We start from the raw sequence: 13,469 nt of genomic DNA, 5'->3' as shown, positions 1-13,469 counted from the left end.
ATATAATTCTTATTGAGTTACCTTTTCCAAGACAGAAAATATAATTCCAATAACTTTAAAGCATTAAGAAGTAACATTATTGTAGCTTTTAACTAATAATGAAAAATCGATCTCATTGGATTGAAAAAACACATTTTAAAGTGAATTTAACTGATTAGCTCTACTGACAGGTAGCACAGGCACATTCAAATATTCATTATAATGTGTCTTACACTGCTGTTACTTTTTGACATCAGACTTATTACTATCACAAGGGCAGCCTCCAATTAATTTATAATACAAAAATCATGTTTTTTTTTTTTACTAAAAACTGATTATAACATTGTTGCACACATGAATGAAAAAAAGGAGCATTTGAAGTTAGTACTTGTGCTTCTACATGACACTTTAATGCTTTTTGCATAACAAAATGACAAGAAAAAAGATCTTTTTAGAAATATCAGTGGAATAATGCAGATGCTCTGATTCAAAGAAACAGAATTACTCAAAAGAATTACCTGAAGACAGCGTCTGAAAACCATACCCACAGTCTGTAAGACAGGAGTACGTATGACCTCTCAAACTACTGTGGCAGGATTTAAACTATAACAAAGCATCTGACATTTTATCTTCTAAGAAAAATACCTTGCAGGTGAGCGATCTTGTGCAAGGTTTCTTTGTTTCAGGATCCAGTACTCCACAGTGTTTATTTGGGTCAAATTCTCTTTCTGCTTGATAGGGGGAGAGTAGAAAAAGGAGAAAAAAAAATAAATTAGATTACAGAAATTTTAACCAGAGTAGCTATAATTTTTGCCTGATAAACTTAATTCAACCAGGCTCAACCTGAACCATTCATCTCCACCCCAGCACCCCACAACTGTGTCACTTCCATCACTCTTACAGTTGGGTATGTTTTGTCCTTATATGTTTCAAACTATTTGGTGCAGGATTTCAGTCACAGACTTGTCAGAAATATGTGGGCTTACAAGGCTGTGCCCTGAAGAGTGGCCCAAACGTAGGACCAAGCCAAACACCACCTCTGACACTGGCTGCCTCTGAGACCACGAAATACTGCGTGTGCAAATCCAGCTTCTCAGTTTGGCTGAGACACACAGAGGCTAAATATCACAAGTGCTTTCACCAGCATTTCTCTGAGACACTCGGAACTCTGAAAACCAACATGTGGTCTCTCAAAAGTAAATGCAAGATTACTAATGGCATTTTGGAAACAAAACTTATCTCTGAATCTGTCCCCCAAGTGTAAATATAACGTGTATGTTCTTATTTCCCTAAGTGGAGGGAGGGATGGAGTTTCTAGTGTGCAGACGTTACAAAAAGAAAAAAAGGCATTTACATCAGTTCTACTCATGATTAACATTAAAAATCACTAATATTTAATTGTCTGTATTTCCATATTTAATTTTCATTAATATTTTAGTATTTCTATACCATAGCACCACTTCCTTTAGGTCAAGTTAATAAAATTTCAGTGTTTGCACTGTACAGCTGTAACAAAACTATGGATTTACATGTTGCAGTTTATGCCACCAAAAGGAAAAATAAATCTATCATTATATTTCTATGCCTTGACATGATATGTTTTAATTGGCAGCCTGGTTTGTTTTTGTTTGATACTGGAATACCAACTATTTGCCAAAGTCTATTTTAACTCTGTAGCAGTGTTACATTCAGATACAATAAATATCCTGTATCAAATGCAACCTTTGAGGATCTAAAAATTCTTTATAAACAAACAAATCAGAGCTAAGAGGAAGAGGCAATTCACAGCTCTGCTGCAATGTTATGACAGCATCACAGCAAGCAGAACAGCTGGAAGAAGACACATGAGGCCAAGCAGTCTACGTTACACAACTGTCATCCAGGTGTCACAGTTACTAGCAGTTTATGTATTCTGCTATGTGGACTCCAAAACAATAAAGCAAACACGAAATGGTTCTGTCATCAACCTATTAGCAGCGACCTACCAACAGGTGAGCTTGGAAAAAATAGTTGGTACTGTTTTTTTGATGAAGGGACTGAAATCTGTCACAAGTCATTGCAGTTTCTGTGACCTTTATGACACAACAGAAACACAGAAGTAGCTGTGTATGACTAAATGCTATAAATATTATTTTCCATTTAATGAATGAAAAGATGTTCACGAACCAAAAGAGTTAATTATTCCTGGTTTTTGAGTGTACAGTGTTCCTTCCTATCACAGTTTCCTGAATCACCCATCTACTAACCTTCAGTGCAAATGAAAAAACACCAAATAAACCATATGGGTTATAAACATGCCTTCAAATGAAAAAACCTGAGGGTAACTGTAAGGCTGTGGAACGTGTTCTGAGAGTCACCAAGCAAGGACTGTTTCGGACTCGTGGGGAAATGTACTTCAAAAATCAGAAGCGCTCCTTTCAGAGCATCCATTCAGATTGCTACTTGTCAGTATGAGTGTCCCACCCAAGCGAGACTTGCAGGATTGATTATAGCAAAGCCTTTGTCAGGAAAACATTCCAAGGTAAAAACAACCTAGGGAGCTACAGTCAGGAAAAGTGAAAGCCATCGTCAGGAAAAGTGGAAGCATCTGCCATCCACCAAACAACAAAATCACACACCTTCCCCGAGGAACAGAAAATACTGAACAAGGAACCACTTGTCCTGCCTGAAGTGTGTGTGGCTGTTCCAGAGAAATCATGAACAGCTGCAGACAGGTCTGGTTTAGGCAACACAGGAAGATTTTCACCTTCTTACCAATAAGAAAATGCAACTTCTGACTACCACTGTATTAGGAATGTCTAGTGTGAGAACCCCAACTCCTGTGCACAGCACAGCACACCAAACACTATGTTTGGTGGACAAGGTAGGGCATTCTTTATCACCTCACTGAAAGGAAACAAAGGGCCCAAACTGAATTGCCTCAAACTCCTGTTTGCAATAGAACAGATATTCTTGGAGTAAACTGGACATCTGCTTTCTTTAACTCCACCTCAAAGAGAACAAGGACTAATGAAGATTTAGGGGGAAAAGAATTATTTTATGTGTGTGTGTGTGTATATATATATATATATATAAAAGCCATGTATTTTTGCAGTTTGCTATTAGGGAACATATATTTATGTTTTTATATATATATACATATATATAAAAAATATGTGTGTGTATATATATATATATATATATAAAAACCATGTATTTTTGCTGTTTGCTATTAGGGAACACTGATCCACTTATGCTGGGCAGCTACAGACCATCTTTTGTGGTTCCACAAGTTGTTTCCTCTCACTACAACAGTGCTCCTGAAAAGAGGGACAGGTCCATTTATCATCCAACCAACCACCAGCTTTCAGCAAACAAAAAAAACCCCAAACTTCAGCCACAGTCAGGGAAATGGTGTGAGTGGGAAAGAAGGATGCTAAAAAGGAAAGAAAACAGATGTAAACCAGCCAGACCTATTAAAAGGCTACAAAAATTAACAGCTGGACTGCAGGATGCTGAGGAAACTTAAATCCTCTAGGCATTGCCTCCTTCTTTTAATAAGAACTGAATGAAATTTATGGGATATTTAAAATAATCATCTCATTGACCTTCCAAGATCTTTTACTCAGCCTTTGCAAAGTCCTGTATAATAATGGAGAGGAATCCATCATAGTGACACACAATCTACAGGCAATTCATCTACAGCTCTTTCAGGACTTCTGTTTGCATCATCGCTAAATTATTCTGTTGCTGCATCAATACATGAGGCAGTAGAAGCCTGAATAGATTCCAAATCTGATCGTGACAGGGGAGCTGTAAAAAAAAAAGTGTCAATTCTGTGGATTCGTTAACCAGACAAAAGTTAACTATCTGAGTCTCAGTGCTGTGCAGAAATCTCCACCAGTGAAACACTCCCAGCCTAAGAGACACTGCACGTGATGGCTTAGAGACAGGACAGCGATGGAGTCACATCCACAAGAAAAGCAAGTGAGCTGAAGGAAGGCCCTACAGAAATGATTCTCCTCTATGAACACATTTCAGCAAGCACTTGTACAAAAAAGGCATGAATATCACCTACAGCCCTGCAGCAGCACATGGTGACATGGGGAAAACAAGAATCTCAAAGAGCATCAGTTTCTATTGCCCAAGTAGGAGTTCAGAATTATTAGCTAAACTGAACATCTAAACCATTAGAGGGAATAATAGGTTAAGAGAAAGCAACACTTTAAATTAACTATAGAGAGGTTTTATTAGAGTAACAAATTGGATCTTAGCAAGTGAAATGTAAGGTTTAAAAGTCTTACCAGCTACTTTCGCATGGTATTTTTTTGTTTTGTGGAAGGCTATAAATGAACAACTGTTTTCTTATATAGCACCCTTAAGGAGTTAAGAAAGCAATCAGTTACTGAATCCTTTAAGGCAATGGCCTTGTTCCACACCCCACACAGCCCTAGCAAACACCTCACACTGCTCTGGAATGAAGCCAAGGCAGCAGTACCATAGGCTGGCTGCCAAATCTGAGAGATGAAAAAAATAAACCTGATATTCAGTCAAAAAACTGGGGCACACTCATTAACTGGAAATGAAAGCATTTATCTTGTACACCTTACACTTGGTTCGTAACTACTACACATTTTGGAATCCTGTGAACAAACTTTCTGCCAAGCTGACGAGCTGATGTGGATCATGCTGCCATTAGCAAAATTAGCCTTTCAGTGCACACAAGAAGTTCCTGCTCAAATCACAAAGTGCTTCCAGCTGATGAATAGACCCTGCACAGCTTCTAAAGCCGTAAACTTGAGTCGGTTACTTTGCTTAACACACACACACACACACACACACACACACACACACACACACACACACACGAAAGTCCCTCAAAACACTTTCTTTCCTTTCATTCACCACAAAATATGTTTTCAGCTTTGGGGGAAAATTCTCTATTTGCTGCCCCACAGCTGGCACAAGCACAAGTTGCCTCTGGGGAACACCACGGAACAATTGTTTTTCCCAGTGGATGGCATCACCCTTTCTAACAGAGCCTCTGCCCTCCCCATGGCGGGGCATTCTGTTTTTCAGTGGCTGGCTTGCATGGGGACCCACATTCTCAATACTGTCCTGCCTAAGGCCATCCAGGGCATTGCCACATTTAATCCCTCAACCCTACCATCCTGTCTTGCTGAGAAAACTCAAGATCCCCGCACTACAAATGTCTTTACTCATGTAGGAACTGCAGGGGGAGGAGGGTGAAGGAGTGTTATGACTTTTAAGACTTCCCCAGCATTTCCCATATATTCTTAGAATTTTCTAGTATTTAAAACCAAGAAAGAAGGTTATTTAAAGAATCATGACTTGGTGGATAATCTTAAAACCTGAATTGTTCAACTTGATTCTGACTATGCTGACGTCACCCAACCAAGGCACATCTTTTATTGTGTACAGACCCAGATCACATAATGGCTTCTGCCTTTCTGTTTTACTGAATTTACTTCCTTAAAAACTTCTATTTGGCCTACTGGTCAGTTGGGAAACTCATGAAACGCTCTAATTTCAAGCTTAATATAACGTGTATTTTGAAAATGTTTTACACATGCTAAGAGTGTGGAAGCTTTCTTCTTTGTATAATGCAAACTGGCATCTTACAATAAAAAAAAAAATCAAACCAAAACCAGGCTACTGCATTTTACAGCTACAGAAATCTGAGCTGTTGAAATAGTAATGAAGAAAGACTGACAACCTCAAAAGATGAAGTACATCATCACTCACCTGAAAGTCTTTTGTAAGGCTTGTTACTGCTTTTAGTGCCATTTTGGTGTTTCTTGTCTATTGATGGAGCTACAATTCCTTTGCCGTTCAGAATCTTTTCTGGTGATGGTGGCACTGACTTGGATGTCAAACCAGATTTAACCAGAGTTGGAGCGGGTATGGTGGATGAAGACGTTGAGGAGGAGGTGATGGTGGTAGTGGTTGCAGAATTCATTTTAACATTGGCACCATCTGCCTTCACTAGGTTAGGAATTTTCTCTAGACTGACTACTGGAACAGGAACGCTGCAAAACCAAAGAAAATTCTTCAGGTTGTATTTTCTGTTACTTTATCCTCTTTCATAGATACAAAACATTTTGATACATAGGACACAGTATCTTAAGGCCAGACTAAGACGAAATACTTACTACCATTATTGACTATTTGTCCAATCAATGTTTCTAAAGCCAGGCATCTGGCTTTGAAGAGAATTATGACAATGAACTGTGGTTTATGTATTTTTTAAGATCCAGTCCTCTACGATTCATAAACAAAATAAATCCTTGGTACTAAGCAAAACATACCCTTTTATATATATGGTCTCATGCCTTTAACACAAACACAGATACGTGTGTGCTGCACCAAACTCACCAGGATGTGAGCAACATGTGCCTGCAGGCCAGAAAACTAACCATATCCTGGGCTGCACCAAAGGAGCGTGACCAGCAGGTTGAGGGAGGTGATTCTGCCCCTCTACTCTGGTGAGACCCCCCTGCAGTCCTGCATCCAGCTCTGGGGCCCGCAACACAGGAGTGACGTGGACCTGTTGGAGTGAGTCCAGAGTAGGCCATAAAGATGATCAGAGGGCTGGAGCACCTCTCCTATGGAGACAGGCTGAGAGAGCTGGGGTTGTTCAGCCCGGAGATCAGAAGGCTCCAGAGAGACCTTAGAGCCTCTTCCAGTATCTAAAGGGGCCTAAAAGAAAGCTGGATAGGGACTTTTTACAAGGCAGAATGGCTTTAATCTGAAAGAGGGAAGATTTAGATTAGATGTTAGGAAGAAATTCTTTACTGTGAGGGTGGTAAGACACTGGTGCAGGTTTACTGGAGAGGTTGTGGATGTCCCATTCCTGGCAGTGCTCAAGGCCAGGTTGGATGGAGCTTTGAGCAATCTGGCCTAGTGGAAGGTGTCCCTGCCTGTGGCAGGGGGGTTGGAACTGTATGATCTTTAAGGTTTCTTCCAACCCAAACTATTCTGTGATACTGAAGTTCTTTGCTAACAGTATTAATATATCTAAACAAATACAAAAATAATTTATTTGCTCAGATGTGTCTGAATGACACACAAGTTCTGAAAACAAAAAGAGATTTTAAGCACAGAAATCTCAACAGTGGTCCCTTTAAAAGTATTAAAATCCTTGATGAATTGAGAATTACAATAATGTATTTTTAATAAAATCTTATTAACTTCAAACAAAATTTCCCAATATAATTATTTGCTTGGTTGGTCTTTTTCAGAGTGAAGTTTAAAAAACTAACTTCTCCTAACTTGACTACCACCACAGCATATTTGTGACACTAACAAGTGTTAACCTCCTCAATTTGGCAGCAAAAGATTGAGACAGGTGATTTTTTGATTCCAGCATGATTTTAACACCTCCAGCTCCTGCCTCCATGAGGAAATACCCATTAATGACAGCTGCTTTTTACCTACCCAACAACTCCAAAAGAGGATGTCTTGTGACTATGAATTAGTATATAATGTATAAATTATACACCCCTCCTTACTGAAATGAACCCAGAGAAAAAAATATTAAAACCCCCTGAATTCTCAGTCTTTAAGCCCAGACTCATGGAAGGCTGAAAACGAAAATGTCTCACTTATTCAGCTCTTCCCATATACCGCCTGAAGAGCTGCTTCAGGCAAACAGTTGACTATCTGCCTTGTAAACTAATTCACAGACAGATCGTGCAAAAATGACAGTTTTCAGACTATCATTCCACACTGAGCAAACAAAAGAAACACAAGTTTTCCTAAATACAAATGCAATGGTGATGGGCAAAAGGTAAAACACATTCCTCATCCAGAAGCATGAGAGTCTCCTTAACAGTATTCCAATCTTTTTCTTTCTTAAGTGCGGAGAACTAAGCTAACATCTATAATTTTAATCCCTAGCATAAAGATGACAGCAGAGGAAGCTGTCCCACGCAGAAGTTCTTTAAACTCGGGTATGCTTTAATCTTAGTATTATCTTAAAGGTTTAACTTCATGTACATGCTTAAAGGTAAAATGAAGCCTATTCACAGTATAGCAAACTATAGTCAAAGGACAATCTGCTTCTTGCACATCACTGCAGTCATTCTGCATGGTGGTGCAGAGCTTCTGCAAGCGTTCAAAACTCCAGAGCCATTTAGACACACAACCATTCTTACATTCAGATATATGTTGAGGTGTGCTTCAGGATGCAGTCTGGGTAAGCAGAGTTCCTTGCCAGAGACAACACTGTTGACAGTGTCCCAAGACAGGCAACACCTGCCTGGCTGCACATCACCTTATTTACTGTATTTTCAAAAGAATCTTTGAACAAAGGGCCTGTTTAGATTTATTAAAGACACCTGCTGAAAGGGACAATCAGAGAAACAACATGCAACAAACGAAAACCAAGGAAAGGATCATGATAGTTAAGTAAAAATGAGAAAATGGGAGTTGCCCAAAGGTAGGGGAGAAAAATCTGTATTCAGTTAAAACAAGTTTACTTTTTTTAATAAAAGAAATTCTAATAATAGCAATATCTACCTAAAGGACAGTAAAATAGTGGTTGCCAGTGCAAAAATGACAGGAATGTTCAGTGTTGCACCTGTACTAAAAAGGAAGCTTGATAATGCTCTCCAGTCAGATCAAGATGGTTTTTGATTCCTTCAGTAAGTGTAAACTGCCAGCTGAAAAATCATGATTTGTTTTTTTTTTTTAACATAAGCAAATCTGGATAACGTGGCCATGAGTTCTGAAACGGTTGGAGAGATAGTGGGCCTCAGCATATTAATATCTCATTAATATAACTGAGAGAAGACAGCAGAACACTGCTGTTGCATCCACACTGAAACCCCAGTAAGCAATGGAAGAAGTAATGGAAAAACTAAATTGACAAACAATTAGGTCACATGGTTTTCCTGAAAATCGGATTTTGGGAGAGAAACCTGGTTTCACTTTTTGATGAGGTTACCAGTTAGGGTGATAAAGGTAACTGTAAAAATGTTTCCATTTTCAAAAGGCATTCTAAAATCCAAATAAGAACAATTTAAAAGCAATTGTTAAAACAACATAAAATAAAAACCTAGTTATTCAGAGCATTATGATTCAATAAGGGTGCTTGCTAGGGGAACATTTTAGATATCATTACCAAATCTGACACCAGTGAAAACTTCATGGGTCTTTAGAAACAAATATAAGATTTGCTGATGGAATCAGGATTGAGGGAAACCAGATAATTCTAGTCAATTCCATTCCATTCCTATCCTCTCCTTCAGTAGAACCTGTGAAAAACTCTCAAAACAGTTTGAGTGAATTTTCCTCTTCAGTATCTTGTGGCAGGTTTTTTTAGTTCCAAGCCATTGCCTTTCACTGTTCCCAATCAAGAAACATAAATGTAGTATGTCACAACATTCCTCATGCCTGGAGCTCCTTATTACTCATTTTTCTTTCTTCAGGCTTTTATCAATTATTTTTTCCTTGCTGTGTGCAATTTTGCTGGGGTTTTGGTTTGGTCATTCATAACTATATCTGTTCTAAAATCTCAGCCATTCATTCAACTCTTTTCAAATTTGGTGAGAAAAGAAATTCACAGACATTTAAAAACATAAACCATTGTTCTACTCTATGTTGCTGGGATTGCCTCTATAGTGTAACAAAATACTTGTGATTTACCGTTAGAATATGTGGCTCAAGCTACCACTGCTGAATTTTGTTTCCAATTCTATGCTGCATTAGGAATATCCTTAAATCTTACCTAGCTTCACTTTCTCAACCTCAGTACAAATAATGGTATTTCCTAACACAAAGAAATGAAAACTAAGAGATGATTAAAAAATCCTTCAAAAAGTAATATCATAAATTCTAAATGATAACCTATAGGTTTACCTTTGTGATCCTGTTTCTGTTCTGAGAAAGAGTGTCAGTTTTCTACATGTTGATGAAAACAACTGTAATTCCCTCTCATTTTCTGACCTTCTGGCTGGCAATGACTAATCCTCACAGAGGGAGGTCAAGGAGACTTGCTTCAGCCTTACCCCACTTTCACACTGAGGATGGGTGGAAATGAGCACCCTGTAGCACCACAGGACCAAAAACCATGGCAGCACTCAGAAACTGTGCTGGCACTCAGCAAGTGAAGCAGCATCCTTTGGGGAGGTCAGCAGCAAGGGAGAGTGTTGCTGGCTAACAGGAATGCCTTTTAGAAAGCATATCTGAGCTAGCCTTATTAATTATGATTGTTCATTATTACTGCTATTACTACCTGTCATCTTATTCTTTGCCTTTTTCTGTCTATTTTCTACCCTTGTGCATCTCAACTGCAAGCTTCAGAAAACGAGGGCTTACATTTATCTTGTGCAGAGCGCAGTGGTGCTCCAGCACTGCTCCAGTCTCTAAGCACTGCTGTATTAATAGCAACGATCTTAGAGAGATACAAGGGGAAAAAAAATCAGAGCTGACAGATATTCCTGGGTGATGTATTCACAATAATCCTTCATATTCCAACTACAGAAAGGAAGTATTAAAACAGCAGCTACAAAAATGAAACTGTTCCAGATTTCTTTCATCCGATCATTCTGATCCTGATTTTTAAAGCATTAGCCAAGAAGCAACCTGAACCTCTACAGCACATCTTGGAACAACACAGGATGTGAAGAAGAGAAAGAGCTACTTGGTCTGTGTTTAAGATGACTCAACCAAAGCTACAATGAATTAAACAACAGAAGAGTTGGGTCCAGACGCAGGCAGACATGACAGCAAACAGATCTGCTGGGCTGCGCTGCTGCAGAAGACATTGCTGAAACCCTGCTATTAATGGTAAAATTTAAGAGAGATGCTGTATGAAAGAATTAGGCAAGTGCAACAATGGTTATTCCAGGTATGGAAAGCAACCATTACCAGTGATAAGCTAATCTGACAACTGTCTGGAAGAATCCCTATCAAGTAAATATTTGTGGTATGAGACTAAAACGTAACAGACAAAAACACTGAATAACTGGAAGCTTCTGAAGATGATAAACCACAACACACTTAGATACATGATGCATCCCATTTGCATTTTTGAGACAAATGTATTTGTGACAATTGAGTATTTCCTTCTAGAAGTGGGTGAAAATCTATGCAGAAAGCTGAATGGAAGATATAATCATAAAAAAGAATTAATTTTATGAATAATTTCTCCTTTAAGAAAATCAGACCTGCTGAATATTTTCTAGAATCCTAAATAAAAATGATAATCCACTAATGGAATAGGAACATGCACCTTCTGTAACAGCTGTCAGCTCTCTATAACCTGTGATGATTATCAGACTGATTTTATTCTCTAACAAGTCATGCAATCTAAGCCACTTAACACTTATTTTTGAAAGACAATCTCACTGATCTCCACTTCACACTGTTTGTGATTTGTTGTGTGATGATTACAATATCTTTAACTACTGTACGCTTCATTTTCCCTCAGTGGTAAAGAAAACCACAGCATTATCTCTCAGCAGAGCTGCAGGAATTGGGTAATTCACAGGTACAACTACTGACATATTTATTGCTAAAATATTAGCAGAGCAGTACAACATTTTTATATGGCTAAATCTATCTTGATAATCATCAGCAAATGTTTGGGATGTTCCTAATAAAGGGAAAATGGATGGGTGGAAATGCCCAGTTATTTTGTTCCCTTCCAGCTTTTACTGACTGACAGAATGCCATCTGTTGCCAGAATGGAAGATATTGTTTATAGATTCAGTTAATATGCTGAAATGTGGATCTCTAAGTTGCTGCCTGTAACACTAGGATGAGAAACAGGTTTATAGTCAATAGTGGTAATAATCTAAAGTCCTTTCTGATTTTTCTTTAATAAGACTTTAAAAAAAAATCCTCTCTTGTATAAAATCCTCTTCAACGTTTGAAAGAAAAGGTCACTATTCAGTCAACAGTATTTTTTCTTATAGTAAATGAGGCAGACCTTAATTAGAATAGCTCTGTCTCACCTGTGTATATGTGTGTGTGTAACCTAATCATCCAGATTTTATATTTTCAGAATGATATACCATAATTGTCTGCAATGCTCATCATGTTTCTAGAGACGGTGGGTTCAGATCTGTAGGAAGATTAGACTTCAATCAAGTTTGTTCCACTGCAAGGTAAATTCTACAGGTAGGCAGAAGCTATTCTCTTTGAAATCCCACCAACCAGTGAATGCTTCAGGGAGAAAACTGAAGCAATTATTATGTTAATATAATTTGACTTCATGCTTTGTCTCACGAAAGAAAGGTTTACCTTAGATTTACTGCTTTAAGACAGTTGTGTCCAGAAACCCTCCCTAAACCCATGACTTTCTCATGCAAGATACAGCACAGAAGAAGGAAGGCTCTTTACACAGTAAGCAGATAAAACTTAAGAACAAGGAAGCATTACTATTTCAACTTTACAGACACAGAACTGAGGCTGAGGAGACTAAGGTACAACAGCAGCTTGTGCAGAACCAGGAACTGAACCCTGATCTCGAGTCATCAACCTAATGACCTAATCACAAAGCATCGTTTCTGTAGATAACTAATGACAATCAGTTTCTTAAGGGATGAAACAGTGAGCCAGTTCTGCTTTCCTCTGTATTTTTGCAACTCTGTTGCTACCATCACAGTCATGGGAGGACGGGCCTGGCACTCTCAAAGCCTGTATATGTATATATATCACAGAACATGATGTAAGATAACCCCAAAATAGTGGCAGCCAGAATTTTCCTCTGTCTTCTTATAATGCATCAAACATTATCGAAATACCAAATGAACTCCAACAACAGCTGCTGTTGAAGATAAATGACTATTACCAGTAAGTTTTCCTGAATATCAGTTAAGCCAATATTAAGAACGTTACAAAAATTATCTTACTCCTTAAAAGCATCACTCTTAAGGGCAGATACTGTAACAGAAGATGGACCTAAAAGATAGCAAATGGAGGTTTTTTGAAAAGCAAAACATTTGATGGAACATCCAGTCCTTTTTCCTCTTCCTATATATATATGTATGTGTGTGCATAAATATATATATATATATATAATATTTTTTTTAATTTGAAAATATCCAAGTTTCCTCTCTTAGGAAATGCAGAGGCTTAAACTGCAAACTTAGATAAGATGAGAACACAGATTTTTTTTGACGAATATGAAATAGACAGAGATACTTATTTTCTGAACACCAACACCTTTGGTAGCTATTATTTTGGTACTTACCATGGTTTATCCCGTGATACTTTTGAAGGAAAGACTGTGTGCTGTTTGCTACTGGAGGTAAGTAGATTGTCTTTGGGCGTTTTGAATGGCTTTGAGTTGCTGCTGACAGGGTTATGGCCGCTGATACAGGATTTCGGTTTCATCTGTATTAGGGATGTCCTGGAATTACAGGCTGGAGAAGCTGGAGAAGGGGAAGGTTTACACATTGAACCGTGTCTTCGTTCTGCAATGGAAAAATAATAAACCTTACAGCATTTCATAGGCTAAGAGAAAAAAAGAGTCAGAGAAG

At 38.3% G+C, this 13,469-nt stretch overlaps 1 protein-coding gene across 7 annotated transcripts in view; it reads right to left on the bottom strand.

Moving 5' to 3' along the window:
* Positions 1-13,469, bottom strand: part of ATXN7L1 (ataxin 7 like 1) — a 114,350-nt gene that overhangs the window by 18,594 nt on the left and 82,287 nt on the right. For 6 of the 7 annotated variants that reach the window (XM_061366276.1, XM_061366277.1, XM_061366278.1 and 3 more), the window contains 3 exons: positions 13,181-13,403; positions 5,725-6,008; positions 625-707 (listed from right to left, as the gene is read on the bottom strand). In XM_061366276.1, coding sequence (XP_061222260.1) covers positions 625-707; positions 5,725-6,008; positions 13,181-13,403 — 590 coding nt within the window. Of the gene's footprint in view, positions 1-624; positions 708-5,724; positions 6,009-6,354; positions 6,527-13,180; positions 13,404-13,469 lie in introns of those variants that run through there. The other variant, XM_061366282.1, reaches the window with a different exon arrangement.

This window comes from Neopsephotus bourkii, unplaced genomic scaffold (genome assembly GCF_033783945.1).
Source record: "Neopsephotus bourkii isolate Nb327-2 ecotype Australia unplaced genomic scaffold, CSIRO-AGI_Nbou_v1 NB_1328, whole genome shotgun sequence".
Lineage (NCBI taxonomy): Eukaryota > Metazoa > Chordata > Aves > Psittaciformes > Psittacidae > Neopsephotus > Neopsephotus bourkii.
The sequence above is the reverse complement of the archived record's forward strand: the minus strand, read 5'-3'. Positions and strand labels throughout refer to the sequence as shown.